This window comes from Bombina bombina, chromosome 2 (assembly GCF_027579735.1).
Source record: "Bombina bombina isolate aBomBom1 chromosome 2, aBomBom1.pri, whole genome shotgun sequence".
NCBI classification, from domain to species: Eukaryota; Metazoa; Chordata; class Amphibia; order Anura; family Bombinatoridae; genus Bombina; species Bombina bombina.
This window is the reverse complement of record NC_069500.1, coordinates 432,582,549-432,609,554: the sequence shown is the minus strand read 5'-3', so window position 1 is coordinate 432,609,554 and position 27,006 is coordinate 432,582,549. Positions and strand designations below refer to the sequence as shown.

The window sequence follows — 27,006 nt, the reverse complement described above, 5'->3', positions numbered from 1 at the left end:
AGTGTCACAACCAGTTACGCCCGCTCAAGCGACGTCTAGCACCTCTAGCGCGTCTAACTCTCTTTTACCTTACAAGGCTTGGCGGCAGTTATGGATAATACCCTCTCAGTATTTTTATCTAAGCTGCCAGTGTTACCTGCAAAGCGTGATAGCTCTGTTTTAAGAACAGATTATGAGCATTCTGACGCTTTAGTAGCCGTATCCGATATACACTCACAACGCTCTGAAATGGGGGCGAGGGATGTGCTGTCTGAGGGAGAAATTTCCGATTCGGGAAAGGCTGCTCCTCAGACAGACTCAGATACGTTGACTTTTAAATTTAAACTAGAACACCTCCGCTTATTGCTCAGGGAGGTATTAGTTACTCTGGATGACTGTGACCCTTTGGTGGTTCCAGAGAAATTGTGTAAAATGGACAAGTTCCTGTTTACACTGATGTGTTCCCGGTCCCTAAGAGGATTGCGGATATAGTAACTAGGGAGTGGGATAGACCAGGTATTCCGTTTGTCCCCCCTCCTGTTTTTAAGAAAATGTTCCCCATATCTGACACCACGCGGGACTCGTGGCAGACGGTCCCTAAGGTGGAGGGGGCTGTTTCTTCACTTGCTAAACGCACAACCATACCAATTGAGGACAGTTGTGCTTTTAAAGACCCTATGGATAAAAAATTGGAGGGTTTACTTAAGAAAATTTTTGTTCATCAAGGTTTTCTTCTCCAACCTATAGCGTGCATTGTTCCTGTAACTACTGCAGCTGCTTTCTGGTTCGAGGCGCTGGAAGATGCGCTCCAGACGGAGACCTCATATGAGGACATTATGGACAGAATTAAGGCTCTTAAGCTGGCTAATTCTTTTATCACAGATGCCGCTTTCCAACTAGCTAAGTTAGCGGCAAAGAATTCAGGTTTCGCCATTCTGGCGTGCAGGGCGCTATGGCTAAAGTCCTGGTCGGCCGATGTGTCGTCAAAATCCAAACTTCTGAACATCCCTTTCAAAGGAAAGACCCTTTTCGGGCCTGAATTGAAAGAAATTATCTCAGAAATCACTGGGGGAAAAGGCCATGCTCTCCCTCAGGACAAGTCCTTTAAGACAAAGAACAAACAAAATAATTTTCGTTCCTTTCGAAATTTCAGGAGCGGTCTTGCTTCATCCTCCCCTGCTGCAAAGCAAGAGGGTAACACTTCACAACCCAGGGCAGCCTGGAAACCTTACCAGGGCTGGAACAAGGGTAAACAGGCCAAGAAGCCTGCAGCTGCCTCCAAGACAGCATGAAGGGGTAGCCCTCGATCCGGGACCGGATCTAGTGGGGGGCAGACTCTCTCTCTTCGCTCAGGCCTGGGCAAGAGATGTACACAATCCTTGGGCCTTAGAGATTGTATCCCAGGGATATCTTCTAGAATTCAAGGACTCCCCTCCAAGGGGAAGGTTCCACATTTCTCGTCTGTCTACAGACCAGACAAAGAAAGAGGCGTTCTTACGCTGCATAGAAGACCTACATACAATGGGAGTGATCCACCCAGTTCCAGTTGTGGAACAAGGGCTGGGTTTTTACTCAAACCTGTTTGTGGTTCCCAAAATAGAAGGAACTTTCAGACCAATCCTGGATCTCAAAATTCTAAACAAATTCCTCAGAGTCCCATCATTCAAGATGGAGACCATTCGGACAATCTTACCAATGATCCAGGAGGGTCAATTTATGACTACCGTGGATCTAAAGGATGCGTATCTGCACATTCCTATCCACAAAGATCATCACCAGTTTCTCAGGTTCGCCTTTCTGGACAAGCATTATCAGTTTGTGGCTCTTCCTTTCAGGTTGGCCACTGCTCCCAGAATTTTCACAAAGGTGCTAGGGTCCCTTTGGGCGGTTCTAAGACCGCGGGGCATAGCAGTGGCGCCTTACCTAGACGACATCTTAATTCAGGCGTCGACTTTCCAAAGAGCCAAGTCTCACACGGAAATTGTATTGGCCTTTCTGAGGTCTCACGGGTGGAAGGTGAACATCAAAAAGAGTTCTCTCTCCCCCCTCACAAGAGTTCCATTCCTAGGAACCCTAATAGACTCGGTAGAAATGAAAATATTTCTGACGGAGGTCAGAAAGTTAAAACTCTTAACTACTTGCCGAGCTCTTCATTTAATTCCTCGGCCGTCTGTAGCTCAGTGCATGGAGACAATCGGACTAATGGTAGCGGCAATGGACATAGTCCCTTTTGCACGGATACACCTCAGACCACTGCAACTATGCATGCTCAAACAGTGGAATGGGGATTATACAGATTTGTCTCCTCAAATACAGTTGGACCAGGGGACCAGAGATTCTCTTCTCTGGTGGTTGTCTCAGGATCACCTGTCTCAGGGAATGTGTTTCCGCAGACCAGAGTGGATCATCGTAACGACCAACGCCAGTCTGTTGGGCTGGGGTGCGGTCTGGGACTCCCTGAAAGCTCAGGGCTTATGGTCTCGGGAAGAAGCTCTTCTCCCGATAAACATTCTGGAACTGAGGGCGATATTCAACGCTCTTCAGGCATGGCCTCAGCTAGCTGCGGCCAAATTCATCAGATTTCAGTCTGACAACATCACGACTGTAGCTTACGTCAATCATCAGGGGGGAACAAAGAGTTCCCTAGCGATGACAGAAGTAACCAAAATAATCAGGTGGGCGGAGGATCACTCCTGCCATCTCTCAGCAATTCACATCCCAGGAGTAGACAACTGGGAGGCGGATTTTCTAAGTCGTCAGACTTTTCACCCGGGGGAGTGGAAACTCCACCCGGAGGTATTTGCCCAGCTGACTCAGCTATGGGGCACCCCAGAGTTGGATCTGATGGCGTCCCGTCAGAACACCAAACTTCCTCTCTACGGGTCCAGGTCCCGGGATCCCAAGGCGGTATTGATAGATGCTCTAGCAGCGCATTGGTCCTTCAATCTGGCTTATGTTCTTCCACCGTTTCCTCTCCTCCCGCGTCTGGTTGCCTGAATCAAGCAGGAGAAGGCTTTGGTGATTCTGATAGCGCCTGCGTGGCCACGCAGGACTTGGTATGCAGACCTAGTGGACTTGTCATCTGTCCCACCATGGACACTGCCAATGAGGCAGGATCTTCTAATACAGGGTCCGTTCAAGCATCCAAATTTAGTTTCTCTACGTCTGACTGCTTGGAGATTGAACGCTTAATTCTATCAAAGCGTGGGTTCTCTGAGTCAGTTATAGATACTCTGATTCAGGCTAGAAAGCCTGTCACCAGGAAAATCTACCATAAGATATGGAGGAAATATCTTTGTTGGTGTGAATCCAAGGGTTACTCATGGAGTAAGATTAGGATTCCCAGGATATTGTCCTTTCTCCAAGAAGGACTGGAGAAAGGATTGTCAGCTAGTTTTCTTAAAAGGACAAATATCTGCTTTGTCTATCCTGTTACACAAGCGTCTGGCAGAGGTACCAGACGTTCAAGCGTTTGCTCAGGCTTTAGTCAGAATCAAGCCTGTCTATAAACCTGTGGCTCCGCCATGGAGTTGGAATCTAGTTCTTTCAGTTCTTCAAGGGGTTCCGTTTGAACCTTTACATTCCATAGACATTAAGTTGTTATCTTGGAAAGTTTTGTTTTTGATAGCTATCTCTTCTGCTCGAAGAGTTTCAGAATTATCTGCCTTACAGTGTGATTCACCTTACCTGGTGTTCCATGCAGATAAGGTAGTTTTGCGTACCAAGCCTGGTTTTCTTCCTAAAGTTGTTTCTAACAAGAATATTAACCAGGAAATAGTTGTTCATTCTCTGTGTCCTAATCCATCTTCGAAGAAGTAACGTCTATTACACAATCTTGATGTAGTTCGTGCTTTAAAGTTCTATTTACAAGCAACTAAGGATTTCAAACATCTTCCTTGTTTGTTATCTATTCTGGTAAGAGGAGAGGTCAGAAAGCGACTGCTACCTCTCTTTCCTTTTGGCTGAAAAGCATCATCCATTTGGCCTATGAGACTACTGGCCAGCAGCCTCCTGAAAGAATTACTGCTCATTCTACCAGAGCAGTGGCTTCCACATGGGCTTTCAAAAATGAGGCTTCTGTTGAACAGATTTGTAAGGCAGCGACTTGGTTTTCACTGCATACTTTTGCCAAATTTTCCAAATTCGATACTTTTGCTTCTTCGGAGGCTATCTTTGGGAGAAAGTTTTTGCAAGCAGTGGTGCCTTCCGTTTAAGGTACCTGTCTTGTTCCCTCCCTTCATCCGTGTCCTAAAGCTTTGGTATTGGTATCCCACAAGTAAAGGATGAATCCGTGGACTGGATACACCTTGCAAGAGAAAACAGAATTTATGCTTACCTGATAAATTACTTTCTCTTGCGGTGTATCCAGTCCACGGCCCGCCCTGGCATTTAAGTCAGGTAAAAAATTTTTGTTGTTTAAACTACAGTCACCACTGCACCCTATGGTTTCTCCTTTTTCTTCCTAACCTTTGGTCGAATGACTGGGGGGTGGAGCTAGAGGGGGAGCTATATGGACAGCTTTGCTGTGTGCTCTCTTTGCTACTTCCTGTAGGGAATGAGAATATCCCACAAGTAAAGGATGAATCCGTGGACTGGATACACCGCAAGAGAAAGTAATTTATCAGGTAAGCATAAATTCTGTTTTCTGCATGTCTCAGTGATGTGTTACATAAATGGCGTAACGGAAGCCTATCTATGCTAGCAATCGCAGAGATGTCCCTGTGATCCCATGCTTGTTAGTGATGTGCCTCTATTCAAAGCATGCGTCTATCTCATGCTGTTGCTGGATGTCTGCATGTGAGGCTATCCATCAACAGTACAGTAACGGTCAAAAATGACAGTTACTGAGTATACAATAGGTGTGGCAGTGATTGTATACATAGAGTGGAGCCTAGATACTTGCATGCTGGTATTAGGCTCACTGGGTAAAGCCAGTCACAGTGATGATATTTCAAGGATCACAAGCCATTATTTAACAATGGCTTGTCATGGTCACTCCCCTTCTTTTCCAGTAAACACATACAATTGTTTTTTGTTTGTTTTTTTATTCTTATTTTCCCCAAATTTTCAGCATTAAATTCCTGATTACTGTTATCTCTATATACCCATATAGGGTATTACTAGAAAGGACTATTTGTCTGTTAAATAAAAAAATAAAAAACAGTTTATAATATCTATAGGTGGACTGAGCAAGAGAGGATAATTATGATGAAACAAATACCAAGCAAAAATGGCAAAATGGCCGTTGTCATTTAACCCTTTCTCTGCTAAGCCTTCACCCCCCCGTGCTGAGGAAATTTTTGGCTCTTTTGCTACCTAGATTTAAACAGTATTTTACATCAATTTCAATGCGTGACCCAAACAAATTATTTATTTGTTTTTTTTCAACAGGCCCAGCAGATACACAATATACCATTAATATATTTATATGTATGGGTTATACTGGGGCATTAAGCAGGAACTGTAGCATATGTGAGACTAACATTTAAACTCTTTTTAAAAGAATGGGTAAAATGTTTTTATTAGGCTTTATTCATTTCCCCTTTGCTTTACAATAAAACGATTACCATTTTAAACTGTCCGGTTTGAAAAAACGTTTATTTCCGGTACTCAGTGTACCAGGAAGCTATTTTTAGTGTCTCTCTGTGTCGCAGCAGTAATTTGAGCTCCGCAGTTGCGATCACATGACTGGCTTTCCTTCATAATGTTTCAGAGGAAAAAGTAGTTTTTCTCCATTTCTGGGTGATCCGGTCTTAATTGGTAGCGGTAAGAGGCACCCCAGAAATTGAGGTGTGGGGTTGCCTGAGGGGTATTTTTTAGAAGTATATTTGATGTTTATTAAATGTTTTTTCTTAACTTTTCTCACATAATTTTAGCTGGGGATCGATTCTAATTTGGGATAAAATTTAAAGTGTATTTTTTCCTTGGCTTATTTTAGTTGAATATTAAAATCTTTGAAACTTATCTGTACAAGTTTATTTACTGTTTCACAACCTGTCTGATATGGAGCAAGAGCTTGCTCTCATGAATTCATGCTTATTATGTTTAGATGCACAAATTGCAGCTCCTATGCAATTTTGTTCTTCATGTGTCAAGAAAACCTTGCAAAATAAAGGTAAATTTTTTGAGCCTAATGTCTGTCAGGATAATGCTGTTAAAATAATACCTCCGCTTTCTCCTGCTACATCCCAAGCCTCAATGGCGTCACATGCAGTGCCCTGCAGTTCCTCTATAACTCCTAGTGGAGTTTATTTAAAAGCAGAAATTGCTGCCCAGATATCTTCAGCGGTATCTATTTGGCATTAGCTGCCATTCCCAGATTACAGGGAAAACGTAAGAGGAAATTCAGAAAGTAAGGTGCCTGTCCTCAGTTCAGCTTCCCAAGTTGCCCTTTCTCTTAAGTCTGATGAGGAAGATACATTTGGACTTTCTGAGGGTGCAATATCAGATTCGGACAGTATAATTCCTTTTTCTGAGACTGAGGTGGTATCCTTCAGATTTAAGCTTGAACACCTTTGTGAATTGTTAAAGGAGGTTTTAGCTACTTTAGATGACTCCGATGCCCACTTCTAAGAAATCTAATAAACTTAATAGTTTATTTGATGAACCTTCCACTTCGGAGGTTTTTCCTGTGCCGGACCGTGCTAGGGACATTATCTCCCATTTTTAAGAAAATGTTTCCTGTCGAGGACTCTATTAAAGACCCTTGGTATACTGTACCCAAAGTTGAAGGGGCCATTTCCACTCTGGCTAAGAGAACCACTATTCCTATTGAGGATAGCTGCTCTTTTAAGGATCCGATGGACAAGAAACTGGAGGCTTATTTGAAAAAGATTTGTTCATCAAGGTCTCCAATGGCAACCTGCTGTGTGTATTGCCACTGTGACTAGTGCGGCATCTTATTGGTTCCACGCCTTGTCTGTTTCTCTTCAAGTAGAGACTTCTTGGATGAAATTCAGGATAGGATTAAAGCTCTTAAATTGGCCAATTCCTTTATTGCAGATGCCATTTTACAGGTTGTTAGACTAGGAGCTAAAACTTCTAGTTTCGCTGTCCTAGCCCACATTGCGTTATGGTTGAAATCCTGGTCTGTGGACATTTCCTCTAAAGTCAAGCTTCTGGCGATTCCTTACAAGGGCAAAACCTTGTTTGGACCCATTTTGGCAGAAATTATCTCTGATATTACGGGTGGAAACGGGTCTTTTCTACCTCCAAGATAAGAGTAATTTTCGTTCCTTTCGTAACTTCAAAGGAAAGCCCTCCCCTTCTTCTTCCAATCAGAAACAATCCAAGTCTTTTTGGAAACCCAATCAGTCTTGGAACAAGGGGAAACAATCAAAGAAACCTGCAGCTGTATCCAAATTAGCATGAAGGGTTTGCCCCCGATCCGAGATCGGATCAGGTGAGGGGCAGACTTTCTCAGATCTCTCAAGCCTGGGTACGAGATGTCCCAGATCCCTGGACTGTGGACATAGTATCCCAGGGTTACAGATTGGAATTCAAGACGTTTTCCTCCCAGTGGCAGATTTCTTCTCTCAAGATTATCTGCAGACCAGATAAAGAGAGAGGCATTTTTGAAATGTATACAACATATTTCCTCCCTGGTAGTGATAGTTCCAGTTCCAGTGCAGCAACATGGTCTCTGGTTCTACTCCAACCAATTTGTGGTTCCCAAAAAAAAAAGGGAACTTTCCATCGCATTCTAGACTTGAAGTGTCTAAACAAGTTTCTCAAAATTCCATCCTTCAAGATGGAGACTATACGCTGCACTCCATTCTTTCTTTAGTACAAGAGGGTCAGTTCATGACAACCATAGACCTAATTGATGCACATCTTCATGTTCCTATTCACAGGGACCATCACAGATTTCTGAGATTTGCCTTTCTGTTCAAACATTTCCAGTTTGTGGTCCTTCTATTTGGTCTAGCCATGGCTCCCAGAATTTTTTCAAAGGTTCTGGGGGCTCTTTTGGCAGTGATCCGTTCTCGTGGAATTGCTGTGGCACCCTACCTGGACGACATATTGGTTCAGGTGCCGTATTTTCAACAAGCAAAATCTTACACAGAGATATTGTCTTTTCTTCATTCCCAGGGATGGAATGTGAATCTGGAAAAAGCTCCCTTTCCCCTGCTACAAGAGTAGTGTTCCTAGAGACGATAATAGATTCTCTATTGATAAAGATTTTTTTTTTTGACAGAGGTCAAGAAAAACAAAATAATTTCCTCTTGCCTGTCTTCAGGCTACTGCTTATCCTTCAGTGGCTCAATGTATGGAGATAATCGGTCTGATGGTGGCTTCCATGGACATTATTCTTTTTGCTCGATTCCATTTGAGAGCTCTCCTGTTGTTCATGCTCAGACAATGGAATGGCGACCATGCGGATATATCTCGGAAAATAGAGTTAGATCAGTCATCAAGGGATTCTCTCCTGTGGTGGATTTCTCAGGAACATCGGTCTCAGGGCACATGTTTTCGGAGACCTTCCTGGGTGATCGTGACCACGGACGCCAGCCTGCTGGGCTGGGGAGCAGTCTGGAACTCGTTAAAAGCTCAGGGCCTTTGGACTCTGGAGGAGTCTGCTCTTCCCATCAACATCTTGTAGTTGAGGGCAATTTACAATGCTCTATTGGCTTGGCCTCAGTTGTCCTCAGCCCAGTTTATCAGGTTCCTGTCAGACAACATAACCTCTGTGGCTTACATCAATCACCAGGGAGGAACTCTGAGTTCTTTTTGCCATGAAGGAGGTTACTCTGATTCTTCAGTGGGCAGAGACCCACAATTACTATCTATCTGCCATCCACATTTCAGAAGTAGACAACTGGGAAGCAGATTTTCTGAGCAAACAGACTTTTCATCCCGGGGAGTGAAAACTCCATCCGGAGGTGTTTTCCAGCTTAGTCCTCAAATGGGGGGTGCCGAGTTAGATAGGATGGCATCCTGTCAAAACGCCAAGCTTCCAAGGTACGGTTCAAGGTCAAGAGATCCGCAGGCTGTTCTAAAAGATGCTCTGGCGGTTCCTTGGGTTTTCAGGTTGGCATACCAGTTTTCTCCGTTTGCTCTTCTTCCACGAGTCATTGCTCGTATCAAATAGGAGAGGGTGTCAGTGATTCTAATCGGCTGCGTGGCTTTGCAGGATCTGGTTTGCAGACCTAGTGAAGATGTCATCTCTCCCACCTTGGAGACTACCTCTGAGGAATAACCTCCTGATTCACAGTCCCTTCCTTCATCCATATCTCGTTTCTCTGAAGCTGACTGCTTGGAGATTGAACGCTTAATTCTGTCTAAGCGTGGTTTTTCTGAGTCGGTCATTAAGACCATGATTCAGGCTTGCAAGCCTGTTACTAGAAAGATTTACCATAAGATATGGCGTAAATATCTTTATTGGTGTGAATGCAAGGGCTACTCTTGGAGTAGAATTAGAATTCCTATATATGTATCTTTTCTTCAGGAAGGCCTGGAGAAGGGATTGTCAGTCAGTACCTTGAAGGGTCATATTTCTGCTTTATCAGTTTTACTACATAAACGTTTGGCAGATGTGCCAGATGTGCAATCTTTTTGTCAGGCCTTGGTCAAAATCAGACTGTTGCTCCTCCTTGGAGCCTTAACCTTGTTTTTAAAGTTTTACAGCTGGCTCCGTTTGAGCCGTTGCATTCTATAGACATTAAGTTGTTATCTTGAAAGGTTTTGTTTCTTGTTGCTATCTCTTCTGCTCGAAGACTCTCAGATCTCTCAGCTCTGCTGTGTGATTCCCCTTATCCTATTTTTAATGCCGATAAGGCAGTTCTTCGTACTAAGGTTGTCTCTAATAGAAATATCAATCCTCTCTCTGTTCCCTCTCTGTGTCCTAATCCTTCTTCGTCCAAAGAAAGTTTGTTACACAATTTGGATGTTGTACGTGCTTTTAAATTCTAATTACAGACGACTAAGGAATTTCGCCAGTTCTCTGCCCTCTTTGTCTGTTTCTCTGGAAAACGTAAAGGTCAGAAAGCTACTGCTACTACTCTTTCTTTTTGGTTACGAAGTATAATTCGTTTGTCTTATGGGACATGCTGGACAGCAGCCTCCTTAGAGAATTACAGCTCATTCCACAAGAGCTGTTTCCTCTTCTTGGGCTTTCAAAAAAGCTTCTGTGGAACTAATTTGCAAGGCTGCAACTTGGTCTTCTCTATATACTTTTACTTTTGCCTCGGCTGAGGCTTCTTCTGGGAGAAAGGTTCTTCAAGTGATGGTGCCTTCTGTTTAGGACTGCCTGTCTTGTCCCTCCCTATTTACCCGTGTCCTCTAGCTTGGGTATTGGTTCCCAACAGTAATTACTCAAGCCGTGGACTCACCATATCTTAGGAAAGATAAACAAAATTTATGCTTACCTGATAAATGTATTTCTTTCCGGGAATGGTCCCACCCATTTTAAGATAGTTGTTCTTTTGACTATAACGTCAGGCACCTCTACACCTTGTGTTAATCCTTTTTCTCCATTTCCCTTCAGTCGAATGACTGGGGGTTGTGGGTAAGGGGAGTGATACTTAGCGGTTTAACTGTGGTGCTCTTTGGCTTCGCCTGCTGGCCAGGAGTGATATTCCCAACAGTAATTACTCAAGCCATGGACTCACCATATCCGGAAAGAAATAAATTTATCAGGTAAGCATAAATTTTTTTTATTAGAATTTAGTAAATACTGAAAATGGGCCAAGTGACCACTGCTGTTATTGTGATCTCCTGACTAAAAGTTATCATGGGTAGCCAGTAGTAAATTAGGGGCCCATATGGACTTTTTTGGGTTATAATATAGATTAGAGATGCCCCATTGTTCAGAATAGAAATAAAAGTTTTTGGGTTTTTTTCAATGTGTTACCACAGTGATCACCTGCCTATACAGAAGAAATTAATCTTTTTTTTTTTTTTTTTTTTTTTTTAAAGAGGGGGAATTGTTTACTAAAAATTAAACTTTATTAGGGGCCTCTACACATACCAGATTTTTTTTATTGAACATATAATGAGCCATTCCCAAGCTAATCCCTATGTGTTTTTTTTTCTACTTTATTTTTTAAAAGATCTTGTGTGGTACTGCTCCAAGACCTTCAGACCCCCAAATCTCCGCTACAAACCTCCAGGGAATTCTCTTTCAAATGAGGGGTCTTGGAGGTTTGTAGCTGCTATGAGAGCTGAGATTGAGGGGTTTGAAGAACCTCCTCCCATCCAGCTCCCTTGCAGCTACAGTGAGCTTCCTGGTTCTGCCCCCTTTGTGATGTCACCACATGCTTGAAGCCTGGGAGTGCTGCACACCAACGATCCCCGGCCTGTAGTGAGGGGGATCGCTGAAAACCGCATTTGATTAGCGGTATCCCTGCATTAAGAGAAGGGCTCGTCCTACGATTACATGTAGCAATGTGAATGACAAGAACACATCGTCATTTGCATCGAAGGGTTTAAGAACAGAAACCAGGGGGAAATCTCTGTCCTTAAAGGGACATTAAACTCTAAATAAATCATTGCTTGAATAATGTATTCAGAGCAAGAGTTAGCCTGAGAATAATTTGTACATGTATTTTTAAAATAATTAGTTGTTTAAATATTGAAAAAAATAAGGGTAAAGTTAAAGTGATACAATTTAAAAAAAAACTTTCCAATTTACTTCCGTTATCAAGTTTGCTTTGTTCTCAGGTTAGGAATGGTTATAAATGGCTTCCTAGAGTATGCAACCAATGACTGTGCGGAATACAGCTGTGTCTGCCCTCCCATGTTTTACATTAATTGGAAAACCCAAAATATTCAGAATTAAATTACAGGAAAGGAGAACAAAATCAATTATGAAAGTATATTGCAAAGTTGTTTTACTAAATGTAATTAAGCCGTTTCTATTAATATCTTGAGGTGTTTAATGTCGCTTTTTAAGGGGTTTTGTATTTTAACAACAGAAAAGCACACAATCTCACATTCATACATCATTTTCTTTTTCTTGCTGCTTAATAATCTGCTTTCTCTTTTGCTGTAGAGTCGGTCCAGAAGTTAGAAATGTGATGCACACAGGGGATCGGATCCTGGAAATAAATGGAGCACCAATTGGCACACTACCCTTAGATGAGGTCAGAATCTCTTTTTCTTTTTCAGAATAAGAAAAGATTTTAAGGGATAATACTATTAAGAATGTTTAGTGAACATCTTATCCCATCACCATTGCAGGCTGATGAGTTGCTTCACTGCACAGACCGGAAACTCCAGCTCCTTTTAGAACACAACCCCTCACCTATCCTACCTGCAGAAATCTATCCCCCCAAATCTCCCTCTCTGCGTCCCTCGGATGGGAGGGGCAGCTCTGATTCCACAGGAAGACGCAGCTCCATCAGGTTAGAATTTATTTCTGCTTGCTGCTTCTTTACACCTACCACACACGTTTTTGCTACAACATGCAGACACCTTCTGCTGCCTTTTTTGTACACTCCTTTCTAATTGCTACTTAGCCCCAGAGGCATAACTTTTCTTCACTTTCTGCGATGAGATTTTTTAAGTGAAAATTTTTCTGCAGGTCATTTTTAAATAAAATTCAATTTTAAATTAGACAGTTACACTAAGGCACCAGTTCAATTGTAATGTGTTGGTTAACTGAAGAATAAAGCAATTTTTAACGTTTTATAATATAGTGCAGTAGTTGAAAATTGCATTGCATACAAAAAAATTAATTTTAACATGTCTCTTGAATAAATCTGTTTGCTTTTCTCTTGGGCCAACATAGAAATGTAGTAATAAAAAAAAGATGCAATGCTCATACTACTGTCTTACTTTCAGAACAAACAACTTTACAGACTGGGAAAGGCTAGGGGGCGGGTTTGAAAAAATCTGAGAGCCAGTCGACAAGCAATGTGCTGCTGCATATTTGACTGTTCACTTCAAACAGCACTTTGCTCTGGATGCCCTGTGTTAAGGAAAACTTACACAGTGCAGCCAGAACACAGCTCAGTTTGAAGAGAACAGTCTAATGTGGAGCAGCACTACAAAGTTAAAGCGCTAACAGTTCCTGCATGTGTCCTGTCCTTTCTGCAGATATGCTGCATTTTCTGCGATGACATTTCAGATCACTGTATGTTCTGCCTTGGGGTACTTAGCTTTGCCCATCACTACTACACACACTAAAATTCTCCCTCTCCAAACTGATCATCCTTGTACCTTCTGTTTTTCTTTTTATGTGCTGCTCACTCTCACATTTCCTGTCAGTGCTGCTCAGTCTTGCCCTTATGTTCATTGTTGCTCAACCTCATTCTACTCCTCAGTCCCTCTGCTAAGCCTCACTTTTATTCTGAATGCCACCACTCAAGCTTGCCCACTCCACTATGCCACCACTCTACCTTTGTGCTTTCCCATAGTACCTCTGCTAGGGCCTGATGATCTAAAGCTCTCTGGACTGGTGAGATTTAAGAAGTCTTGTCAGTACTGTGAGGCCCCTCAAAGAGTTTTAGCCTGAGAGCTATGAATCTTAGTGTGCAGGGTTCAGGATGTGAAGAAGAGACACATGAATTACAATATGTTGCTCAAAGATTTTGCATTTTTCTTTCCTTGCCGGTGAGTTTTTAATCATCACTGTGCCCTTAGTGTTGCCTCTCTATTCTGCCACTTCTTAGCCTTGCACCTTTGACCCTGCTTTGCACCTCCTCTCAGGGCTTCCGCTCAGAATTTTTGTCATTCTACCACCAACATTCATACTATTGCTAGAACGTCCTGCAAGTTGTGTTCCGTATCTTAGGGAGCAGACATCGGGTTTATTCCCCGATATCTACACAGCTAGGATTGACCGAGGTTACTCGGCTACCGACTGCGTCAGAGATTTGCACACTCCCACTGTATAATTAGCACTTGGTAGTTGTGGATGAAATTACCACTTCTGTGTTTCTTCGTTTCCTGCATCGGACGGACTCTCTTCAAGCAAATAGGACAAATCTTGTTCAAAGTTTATGTTCAAGGACTGTGGCCACACAACTTTGGATAAGTGCACTATCCTTATGCTTATGGAACTTCCTTGGATGATACAGCAAAGTTGAATAAGTATTTTCATACTCTTGTGGGCCCCTACCTATATGCCTCCCTATCTATGTGTTTAACTTTGGAGTATCTGCCAATCTAGAGCTATAGCTGTCGTACTGGTGTTCTTTATGAATATATTTATTATTCTGGTTTATTGTCACACATATCTGTACACATTTTTGTTAACTACTATTATCACAAGTTGATAGTGTCTGTATTCACTGTAACAGGGGTATTACCCTAAGTGGATAAACCAGGTTCTATTTGACTAGAGCGCCGTTGTGGGGTCTCGGTTTACCCTTTCTATTTACATTGTTCATACTATGTACTTGCAATCCATCTTTATGCTCCTCAAATTAATTTCCTCTTATGGTTCCTTTAAATGCTGCACTCCCCATATATTTTCTGTCCATTCTTCTCCAAATCCCTCTTTGTATTGCTTACCCTCTGTCCTTATAATGCTGCTCTCTTTCACACACCTACTGTCATTTCTGCTTTCCCTTCTGTATTACTGACCCTTGTCTCCATCCTGTCTAGGCGCAGTAACAGTAACTCCCACTCCCCTGGGCCCTGCTCTCCCAAGGACCCTCGCTATGTTTCTCGTTCTGAGTCTCTTCGTTCTGCAGTAGGGTCAGCTCAGCAGAACTTTCGTCCGTCTGATCTACTTCACGGGGAGGAGCTAGGGAAAGGATTTTTTGGACGAGCTATTAAAGTGCGTGCAGAGATGGATGTGAAGCATCTTGTCATAAGACACCGTTTTTTGTCTTTTCAATATGTGATATTATTTGTTTTCTTTCAGGTTACACACAGAGCCACAGGGAGAGTTATGGTGATGAAGGAGCTAATACAATTTGATGAACAGACTCAGAAAACCTTCCTAACTGAGGTTATTGACCACATAATCCTATTTTATGCATTCTCTAACTTGCTCTTCAACATGCTATATCTTTCTCTATATTTATACATTTTGTGTGAAATTGTTTGAATAATGCAGCTAAGATGAAGATCAGAAAATATATTTGAAGGTTCATGCACTGCCTGTTTCTTAGGTTGGAATTATTAACCTGAGCTTCCATCTCACCTTGTCTCTCAGGTGAAGGTTATGCGTTGTCTGGACCACCCCAATGTACTGAGATTTATTGGGGTTCTGTATAAGGACAGAAGGCTGAACCTGCTGACTGAGTACATAGAGTGTGGGACCCTAAAGGACTTCCTTCGTGGGGTAAGGAAGAAAGATTAAAGAGGGTATTGTAGGAAAGAGATTATGTGTTGCCAGTGACACTTTTTTTTTTGCTCCTAAATGAGAACCTTTTAAAATGTTTTACAGGCTCTTGTTTTTGTAAAATGGAAGTAAGTTTGTGAATTGTTTGGTTGAATTAAAAATTGAAAATTGTTATAGAAAACAGAGAATGCATCCAATTATGGACCTTATGGACCCTTTACAACATATCAAGGGCTTTATTATAGATAAACTGCGTTCACAGGCTTTTGTTATGTCAAATGATAATCTCAGTGCATAATTATGTGTAAAATTACATTTTTGTATTTTGGAGATAGACTTTATGGACCTTTACATCACATCAATGGCTTTATTATAAAAGCACTGAGTGTACAATCTCCTCTCCTGTAATGACAGAAGATAATCTCAATGCATAATTGTATGTGAAAATGATATTTTTGTATATTGGAGATAAGTTATGTTATGTCATGCTGATTCTGTTTCCTTAATTAAAAGAATTAAAAAAAAAAAAAAAATTAAAACTGGGTACTGCAGACAGTCACCACCATTACCTAAGATGGCCACCACTTTTTGGCGGGGTGGGTTAGGGAGGGATCAGGGAGGGGGGGATGGTTGAGGAGGGATCACTAGACAGCAGGAAAAAAAGAAATTTAAAAAGAAAAAAAAAAGCCCTAAATTGCATACTGGCAGACTGTCTTCCAGTATCTAAGATGGTGGGGAGGAGTGTGGATGTGGGAGAGAGAGAGCGGTTTTGGGGGATTGGGGAGGTGTCAGGTGAGAGGGTAATATTATTACCCTTACCAGCTAACTAACCTCTTCACACCCAGAAATTTTAGAAGTTTGGTGGGCAGTTGCAATTGGCAAAAAGCAATGGCAAAGCCATGCATGTCTGCTATTTTTGAACAAAGGGAATCCCAGTGATGCTTTTACAACCATTTGTGTTATAACTGAACAAGCTGTATGTAAATAATTTTAGTAAAGGAACCCAAAGTTTGTGAAAAAGATAACTTTTTTTTTTTCTTTTTTTTTTTTTTGTTCTCATTTGGCAGCGAAATTGTGTCATGAAATATACCAAAATGGGCCTAGATCAGTACGTTGGGTTGTCTAATTAAAGAAAATAAAGTTGTTTTTTTTTATTTGTAAAAAAAAAAAAAAAAAACAGGCTTTATTTCTGTTTAAATGGAGTGATAGCAAAAAAAAATGCTAATAAGTCTCCAGTATTTTGGGCAAGATTTTCTCTGAAAGGGGTTAAAATATGTTCTAGCTGAATCCATGAAAGGATTTTTTTTTTTAAAGCAAAAAATATATAAATGTTGAAAATTGTGTGTATGTATGTATGTATGTGTATGTGTATATATAGATTCACTATAACTATAGAAAGAAACACGAAGATGACACAGTAGTGCCCTCTCCAATAAAAGACAGGGATTTCAGCACTCCAAAAAAAGACTATTTATAAAAAAAGTTTAATAGATTTCTGAGTCTGTATATTTAATATTTTAGAAATAGGTGCTCTCCGCTACAGCGTGAACTAGTCAACGGCCGGGTCCCCTAAATCAAACCACACACATTGAGATAAATCATAAATTTTATTATAAGTGCAAATAAATTTAAATTTAAAGTGTTTAAAATATTTAAAATAAACACATAGAAAAAGCTGGCCAGCTCACAACAGTTACTCACGATGCAGGTTATTAACCTTAGATAGACAATAAAAGTTATTAAGCAACACCCCTACCAGTGGGTAGCCCTGTGATTACACAGGAATCTGCTATCATGGATAGAAAATGGGGATCCATGCAAAATAACTAATGAACATCAGAATAGTATTGGCAACACCTCTCTCAGAGGATAACCCAAACTAATTTGGAAATCTGTTATCATGAGAAAACACCTGAGGATCTATGCCTAATACTTGAAATTATGTAAAGGTAGTACATGTGAAAAATCAGTTGCATGTTAAACCTTTTACACTTTCGTATTAATAAACAACACCCCTACCAGAGGGTAGCACCAATATAATAAAAAGGTACCAGCTACCATGGTAAAACTTTGGGGATCTATGTTTATAGAATACTAGTTGTGTAATCACAGGAAATATGAACCATTTATATCGTACATATCAGGCAGGCAAAAAATAGACATTTGAACTCTTATTATAGAGAGTTACTCATTTCCCATTGCAACATATATTGACACTGTTGCAAATAGAGTTCATTCTATTTCTTTATTTCCCAGAAGATGCATTCCATTTGAAGAAATACTTAGACTCAATAGTCCAGAGATACATTATACATAACTTCTGGGAGGGAATCCTTCTCCGTTATGTCCTCTTTAAACTGACTTTGTCCGGATATAAAGCCTGCTTCTTATTGCGGTTCCAAAGCTGTGTTTGCAACTTGCATCGAGCAACAAATTAGGACCTGGTTCCCAGCTGTGCAGAATGACGTCACACGCCAACGGCCGTTTCACCCCCCACGTGACTCAAACGTCATTGGGGCTTCCTCAGGGCGTATACTTCATGGTCCAGTACTTGTTCTATTTAAGCTCAGCCCTTATTTTGGATTGGTGAAATTATTTGCGTTATTGACACAACATATATTTAAATGCTGTTCACAACAAAAGAAAGATAATTAAAATAAAAGAAAGAAATTACAATATCTCAGTTCGTACATAAGCAATGGATTTGATCAATTCTAAAAATATATATACACAGCGCTTATCTCAAATTTATACAGATGAAATTTGCACTTAATTACATCCATACACTTTTTTTACCCACTTCCAATATAGCGAATACAGGCAAGAACGAGCACTAGAAAACATGGCCCCAATATTAATTATTAGAAACTTACTCTCTAAAGAAGAATCTGACATTGTAAATCTGATAATGTAATATATCTGCTGTACTGTCCGTGCCCTCTATACTATACAGGTAAAACTAAGAGAATTATGAAAGACAGAATCACTGAACATCGTAATGATATTGCTAATGCAAAGGAGGGAATCATTAATAGCAATATAGCTCTACATTTTAAATTATGCCATAACTGCTCTATAGATGACCTTAAAGTAATAGGCATTGAGAAATGCTCTCTTCATGGTAGAGGTGGTGATATAGACAATCTGCTTCTTAGAAAAGAAGTGGCTTGGATATACAGATTAAAAACCCTGTCACCAAAAGGATTGAATGAAAATTGGATTTTGCCCCTTTTCTGTAGAATTTTTTAAAGTTCATATTTCTCTAAACCCCAATAGTGATATCAATAGGTAATAATTTTTAAATATACATTTCTTCTTTAGAGAGTAAGTTTCTAATAATAAATATTGGGGCCATGTTTTCTAGTGCTCGTTCTTGCCTGTATTCGCTATATTGGAAGTGGGTAAAAAAAGTGTATGGATGTAATTAAGTGCAAATTTCATCTGTATAAATTTGAGATAAGCGCTGTGGATATATTATTAGAATTGACCAAATCCATTGCTTATGTGCGAACTGAGATATTGTAATTTCTTTCTTTTATTTTAATTATCTTTCTTTTGTTGTGAACAGCATTTAAAAATATGTTGTGTCAATACCGCAAATAATTTCACCAATCCAAAATAAGGGCTGAGCTTAAATAGAACAAGTAGTAGAGCATGAAGTATACGCCCTGAGGAAGCCCCAATGACGTTTGAGTCACGTGGGGGTTGAAACGGCCGTTGGCGTGTGACATCATTCTGCACAGCTAAGAACCAGGTCCTAATTTGTTGCTCGATGCAAGTTGCAAACACAGATTTGGAACCGCAATAAGAAGCAGGCTTTATATCCGGACAAAGTCACTTTAAAGAGGACATAACGGAGAAGGATTCCCTCCCAGAAGTTATGTGTAATGTATCTCTGGACTATTGAGTCTAAGTATTTCTTCAAATGGAATACATCTTCTGGGAAATAAAGAAATAGAATGAACTCTATTTGCAACAGTGTCAATATATGTTGCAATGGGAAATGAGTAACTCTCTATAATAAGAGTTCAAATGTCTATTTTTTGCCTGCCTGATATGTACGATATAAATGGTTCATATTTGCTGTGATTACACAACTAGTATTCTATAAACATAGATCCCCAAAGTTTTACCATGGTAGCTGGTACCTTTTTATTATATTGGTGCTACCCTCTGGTAGGGGTGTTGTTTATTAATACGAAAGTGTAAAAGGTTTAACATGCAACTGATTTTTCACATGTACTACCTTTACATAATTTCAAGTATTAGGCATAGATCCTCAGGTGTTTTCTCATGATAACAGATTTCCAAATTAGTTTGGGTTACCCTCTGAGAGAGGTGTTGCCAATACTATTCTGATGTTCATTAGTTATTTTGCATGGATCCCCATTTTCTATCCATGATAGCAGATTCCTGTGTAATCACAGGGCTACCCACTGGTAGGGGTGTTGCTTAATAACTTTTATTGTCTCTATCTAAGGTTAATAACCTGCATCGTGAGTAACTGTTGTGAGCTGGCCAGCTTTTTCTATGTGTTTATTTTAAATATTTGAAACACTTTCTTTCATGTAATTAGCAAGAGTCCATGAGCTAGTGACGTATGGGATATACATTCCTACCAGGAGGGGCAAAGTTTCCCAAACCTCAAAATGCCTATAAATACACCCCTCACCACACCCACAAATCAGTTTTACAAACTTTGCCTCCTATGGAGGTGGTGAAGTAAGTTTGTGCTAGATTCTACGTTGATATGCGCTCCGCAGCAAGTTGGAGCCCGGTTTTCCTCTCAGCGTGCAGTGAATGTCAGAGGGATGTGAGGAGAGTATTGCCTATTTGAATTCAATGATCTCCTTCTACGGGGTCTATTTCATAGGTTCTCTGTTATCGGTCGTAGAGATTCATCTCTTACCTCCCTTTTCAGATCGACGATATACTCTTATATATACCATTACCTCTACTGATTCTCGTTTCAGTACTGGTTTGGCTTTCTACTACTTGTAGATGAGTGTCCTGGGGTAAGTAAGTCTTATTTTCTGTGACACTCTAAGCTATGGTTGGGCACTTTTATATAAAGTTCTAAATATATGTGTTCAAACATTTATTTGCCTTGACTCAGGATGTTCAACGTTCCTTATTTCAGACAGTCAGTTTCATATTTGGGATAATGCATATGGATTAATCAAATTTTTTCTTACCTTAAAATTTGTCTTTTTCCCTGTGGGCTATTAGGCTCGCGGGGGCTGAAAATGCTTCATTTTATTGCGTCATTCTTGGCGCTGACTTTTTTGGCGCAAAATTTTTTTTTCCGTTTCCGGCGTCATACGTGTCGCCGGAAGTTGCGTCATTTTTTTGACGTTTTTTTGCGCCAAAAGTGTTGGCGTTCCGGATGTGGCGTCATTTTTGGCGCCAAATAATGTGGGCGTCTTTTGGCGCTAAAAAATATGGGCGGCACTATTGTCTCCACATTATTTAAGTCTCATTATTTATTGCTTCTGGTTGCTAGAAGCTTGTTCGCTGGCATTTTTTTCCCCATTCCTGAAACTGTCATTTAAGGAATTTGATCAATTTTGCTTTTTATGTTTTTTCTATTACATATTGCAAGATGTCTCCGTTTGTCCCTGAGTCAGAAGCCACTTCTGGAAAAATGCTTAACTGAGTTTCAGTTCTACCAAAGCTAAGTTCATTTATTTTAAATGTTATAAATGTTTATCTTTAGCTATGGTTTGTATTAAGTTATTATGATATACTTTTACATGCAGATTCCATTAGTATTTATGCTTTATACATTTCCATTCTTAAGTACAAGAAATGTTTAGAAGATTTATAAGAAATATTTTTTCTGATTAAGGCTTTTTCTGACTTCGTGCCTTCTAATACAATTTTTAGGTCTTTTTCACTTCTTTTTTAATTATTGAAGTTTCAAATGACCAACAACGTACTAATTTATCCTTCTCTGATGATGTTTTTTTCTTTCAGAAATTCTCTTCATCAGATATTGACACTAACAAATCTACTTTTTTATATAATTTTTTTATTATTAAAGTACATTTGTTCTTTGTTGAAGAGGTGTTGATTATTTTGGATATTAAGGTAACTAGTTCTTTAAAACTAGCTGACACTATTTCTGCCTTTTTATTCTTCTGTGATTTCAGAGGTTTTCCTTCCAATTCCCCATACTAGGGAATGGAATAGGCTGAGAATTTTCTTTTATTTTTAAACTATATTCTTTGTCAGCAGTTAAATTTATTTTGGAGGGTTCTCCAATTTATTGGAGCTATCTCTACTACTAATTATGCTATTGTTGTTATAGCAAAATAGTATTTATTTTCCTTTATATAGTTATATCTTATTTATGGAAAATTATTTAGTTTCAGGTACTTTTCTAAGTATCAGATTATGATTTATTTTAGCATTGTTAAAGGGACAACATTTACTAGACTAGGTGCTGTTGCATTTGTCTTGTTGTTTTGCATTTTGCAAGTCCTCTGTTTTGACTGGTCCTTTAAACTGGACTATCATGCTAATGACTTCATTTGTGTCTTCATTTTTGAATATATTCGCAAATGAGGGTTAATCTATGTCTTTAGCTATTTTAGCTAGAAGAATTTTGTGTTTTTTAAAAAAAATTAAAAAAAAAATCCATATTTCTTTTGTTCTAAGATAATCAATTATAATTGGATTCAATTCTTAACTGTTACTATGGGCTTCAAGATTGAGTTCTAAGACTAAACTTTAAGCTTATATTAGTTTGGTTGCTCTTATTAAGGAACGAATTCCTGAGTTCTTTCCCAAGTAACATGTTTATAATTGGGGTTCGAAATCAGCTCCCTAATATTGCGATGTACGTGCCGTTTTCCAGCTTGGCTGGTAAGGGGCAGGTTAAGACTTTTTATTTGGTTCTATTCTGTCCAAATTTCTTTGATTTTATTCCAGTAAGGCTAACACTTTCTTTCAGTGTGTTTCTGTCCTATATATTCTGGATACTGTTGAAGCATGGCTCAAGCGCTGCTCAGACCTGGAATCTTCTGGGGTATTTCTTCCAGTTCTTTTTCTAGGAACTGGGTTTTGGAGTTTTATTCAAACTATTTAGCCTTTTTTATGGTCATTGATAGCATTATTTGTTTTCATTAGATACAATAAATGCATATTCTTCATTTTTCTGTTTTCATTCAGATTATTTCCTGTGGATGCGGAATCTCATATGTTTCACTTGCTCTTCAGGACATAGTTAGAGGATCTTTTTTCAAAAGCTCTTGATTCCTCACGCAAGGGTCACCTTTTTTAGGTTTCCAGATGGTTTATGTCACTATCTTTGTCTCTATCAGACAAGGGACAATTTGATTTGGGTTCCGTCTGTCGGTACTTTTAGTCTCTATTATTTCCTTCAGTTGCTATATATGCATAGAAGTTTTTACAGCATTGGATTCAATTCCCTTTGCTCATTTTCAATGGAAAGATCCTTTCCAGCTTTTTATGAGTGTTGTTTCTTCAAGAACATGGTTGGAGGATCAATTAACCAAAATGTTTGTTGATTCCTCAGACAAGAGTAGCCTTTTTTAGATTTCCGGATAGATTCAGTGTCCATGTCTCTGTTTCTGTTGGATTAGAGACGTCTGAAATTGGTTTCAGCTTATCGAAACCTTCAGTCTCAATCATTCCCTTCGGTAGCCTTATGCATGGAAATTCTAGGTTATTATGACTGCTGCATTGGACGTGTTCCCCTTTGCTCATTTTCACATGCGACCTCTTCAGCTCTGTATGCTGAACCGGTGGTGCCGGGATTATACAAAGATATCTCATTTAATATCTTTAAAACCGATTGTTCGACACCCTCTGACGTGGTATAGACCACCATCGTTTAGTTCAGGGGGCTTCTTTTTTTCTTCCAACCTGGACTGTGATCTCAACAGATGCAAGTCTGACAGGTTGGGGAGCTGTATGGGGGTTTCTGACAGCACAAGGGGTTTGGGAAATCTAAGGAGGTGAGATTTCCAATCAATATTTTGGAACTCCGTGCAATTTTCAGAGCTCTTCAGTCATGGCCGCTTCTAAAGAGAGAATCGTTAATTTGTTTTCGGACAGACAATGTCACAACTGTGGCATATATCAATCATCAAGAAGGGACTCACAGTCCTCTGGCTATGAAAGAAGTATCTTGAATACTGGTATGGGCGGAATCCAGCTCCTGTCTAATCTCTGCGGTTCATATCCCAGGTTTAGACAATTGGGAAGCGGATTATCTCAGTCGCCAAGCGTTACATCCGGGCGAGTGGTCTCTTCACACAGAGGTGTTTCTTCAGATTGTTCAAATGTGGGGACTTCCAGATATATATCTGATGGTTTCTCATCTACACAAGAAACTTCCCAGGTATCTGTCCAGATCCAGGGATCCTCGGGCGGAAGCAATGGATGCATTGTCACTTCCTTGGAAGTATCATCCTGCCTATATCTTTCCGCCTCTAGTTCTTCTTCCAAGAGTAATCTCCAAGATTCTGAAGGAATGCTCGTTTTTTCTGCTGGTGGCTCCAGCATGGCCTCACAGGTTTTGGTATGTGGATCTTGTCCGGATGGCTTCTTGTCATCCGTGGACTCTTCCGTTAAGACCAGACCTTCTGTCATAAGGTCCTTTTTTACCATCAGGATCTCAAATCCTTACATTTAAAGGTATGGAGATTGAACGCTTGATTCTTAGTCAAAGAGGTTTCTCTGACTCTGTGATTAATACTATGTTACAGGCTCGTAGATCTGTATCTAGGATGATATATTATCGAGTCTGGAAGACTTACATTTCTTGGTGTCTTTCTCATCATTTTTCCTGGCATTCTTTTAGAATTCTGAGAATTTTTCAGTTTCTTCAGGATGGTTTGGATAAAGGTTTGTCTGCAAGTTCCTTGAAAGGACAAATCTCTGCTCTTTCTGTTCTTTTTCACAGAAGGATTGCTATTCTTCCTGATATTCATTGTTTTATACAAGCTTTGGTTCGTATAAAATCTGTTATTAAGTCAATTTTCTCCTCCTTGGAGTTTGAATTTGTCCTCAGTTTAAACCTATGCATTCACTGGACATTAAATTACTTTCTTGGAAAGTTTTGTTTCTTTTGGCCATCTCTTCTGCTAGAAGAGTTTCTGAATTATCTGCTCTTTTCTTGTGAGTCTCCTTTTCTGATTTTTCATCAGGATGAGGCGGTGTTGCGAACTTCTTTTTAATTTTTTTCCTAAGGTTGTGAATTCTAACAACACTAGTAGAGAAATTGTGGTTCCTTCATTATGTCCTAATCCTAAGAATTCTAAGGAGAGATCATTGCATTCTTTGGATGTTGTTAGAGCTTTGAAATATTATGTTGAAGCTACTAAGAATTTCCGAAAGACTTCTAGTCTATTTCTTATCTTTTTCCGGTTCTAGGAAAGGTCAGAAGGCCTCTGCCATTTCTTTGGCATCTTGGTTGAAATCTTTAATTCTTCATGCTTATGTCGAGTCGGGTAAATCTCCGCCTCAAAGGATTACAGCTCATTCTACTAGGTCAGTTTCTACTTCCTGGGCGTTTAGGAATGAAGCTTTGATTGTTCAGATTTGCAAAGCGGCAACTTGGTCTTCTTTGCATATTTTTACTAAATTCTACCTTTTTGATGTGTATTCTTCTTCTGAAGCAGTTTTTGGTAGAAAAAATACTTCAGGCAGCTGTTTCAGTTTGATTCTTCTGCTTATAATTTCAGTTTTCTTCATTATAAGATTTAAACTTTATTTTGGGTGTGGATTATTTTTCAGCGGAATTGGCTGTCTTTATTTTATCCCTCCCTCTCTAGTGACTCTCGCGTGGAAGATCCACATCTTGGGTAGTCATTATCCCATACGTCACTAGCTCATGGACTCTTGCTAATTACATGAAAGAAAACATAATTTATGTAAGAACTTACCTGATAAATTCATTTCTTTCATATTAGCAAGAGTCCATGAGGCCCACCCTTTTTTTGTGGTGGTTATGATTTTTTTGTATAAAGCACAATTATTCCAATTCCTTGTTTTTTATGCTTTCGCACTTTTTTCTTATCACCCCACTTCTTGGCTATTCGTTAAACTGATTTGTGGGTGTGGTGAGGGGTGTATTTATAGGCATTTTGAGGTTTGGGAAACTTTGCCCCTCCTGGTAGGAATGTATATCCCATACGTCACTAGCTCATGGACTCTTGCTAATATGAAAGAAATGAATTTATCAGGTAAGTTCTTACATAAATTATGTTTTTTAAATTTATTTGCACTTATAATAAAAATTATGATTTATCTCAATTTGTGTGGTTTGATTTAGGGGACCCGGCCGTTGACTAGTTCACGCTGTAGCGGAGAGCACCTATTTCTAAAATATTAAACATACAGACTCAGAAATCTATTAAACTTTTTTATAAATAGTCTTCTTTGGAGTGCTGAAATCCCTGTCTTTTATTGGAGAGGGCACTACTGTGTCATCTTCGTGTTTCTTTCTATAGTTATAGTGAATCTATGTGTGTAACAGGGTCTGCACCCACGCATAATTTGTATATTATATTATATTATCCTACTCCCTAATAATTCAGTATATTATGTGTGTGTATATATATATATATATATATATATATATATATATATATATATATGTGTGTGTATGTGTGTGTATGCATATATATATATATATATATGTGTGTGTGTGTATGAGTATATATATTTCTTTTTAATGACACGATGAGTCCACGGATCATCTTAATTACTATTGGGAATACCACTCCTGCCCTGCAGGAGGCGGCAAAGAGCACCACAGCAAAGCTGCCAAATAGCTCCTCCATTCCCTCCCACTCCAGTCATTCTCTTTGCCTACGTTAAGTGCAAGGAGGTGGTAAATTAGGTGTTAGTAAAGATTCTTCAATCAAGTAGTGCAAGATTGTGCTGCTTGTCCTAGGGTGTAGCCGTAGTCCATATCAGTCTCTTCAGTAGAGCAGTGGTGGCTTTAGACAAATGGGAACTTGTGGGATATAATTCTCACTGTGCCTCTCATAGATTGTATGCTGGACAGATTTCTATGGTAAGTGCTAAGTTTTATTTTCTGGGAATATGTACACAGAAAAATTGGCACTTTATTACATTCTTGGACACAAGATGACATTATCCTTAGAAGTGATAAGTCATAGGGCAGCTACGGCAGGCACTGGGGACGTGGAGAAGTGGCTCTTACATGTTTGTTTGATTTATAATAACAACTCCCAATGGCTTTATTGTAATCAGCAGCCGACTGTGAAGTTAGCTTTGTAAATGGTTTATTTCTCTTGTTAAGTGTATCCAGTTCCACGGATCATCCATTACTTGTGGGATATTCTCCTTCCCAACAGGAAGTTGCAAGAGGATCACCCACAGCAGAGCTGCTATGTAGCTCCTTCCCCAGCTGTCATACCCAGTCATTCTCTTGCAAGCCTCAACCAAGATGGAGGTCGTAAGAGGAGTGTGGTGTTTTATACTTAGTTTATTCTTCAATCAAAAGTTTATTTTTAAATGGTGCCAGAGTGTACTGTTTATCTCAGGCAGTATTTAGAAGAAGAATCTGCCTGCGTTTTCTATGATCTTAGCAGAAGTAAATAAGATCCATGGCTGTTCTCACATATTCTGAGGAGTGAGGTAACTTCAGAGAGAGAATGGCGTGCAGGTAATATTTTTCTAGGGATGGAATTTGCTAGAAAATGCTGCTGATACCGAACTAATGTAAGTAAAGCCTTAAATGCAGTGAGAGCGACTGGTATCAGGCTTATTAATAGAGATACATACTCTTATTA

At 39.7% G+C, this 27,006-nt stretch overlaps 1 protein-coding gene across 1 annotated transcript in view; it reads left to right on the top strand.

Moving 5' to 3' along the window:
- LIMK2 (LIM domain kinase 2) overlaps nucleotides 1-27,006 on the top strand; it is a 212,189-nt gene that overhangs the window by 118,698 nt on the left and 66,485 nt on the right. The window contains exons 6-10 of the mRNA XM_053699798.1: nucleotides 11,972-12,062; nucleotides 12,160-12,323; nucleotides 14,530-14,704; nucleotides 14,792-14,878; nucleotides 15,086-15,214. Of these exons, the coding sequence (XP_053555773.1) occupies nucleotides 11,972-12,062; nucleotides 12,160-12,323; nucleotides 14,530-14,704; nucleotides 14,792-14,878; nucleotides 15,086-15,214 (646 nt within the window). The remainder of the gene's footprint in view (nucleotides 1-11,971; nucleotides 12,063-12,159; nucleotides 12,324-14,529; nucleotides 14,705-14,791; nucleotides 14,879-15,085; nucleotides 15,215-27,006) is intronic.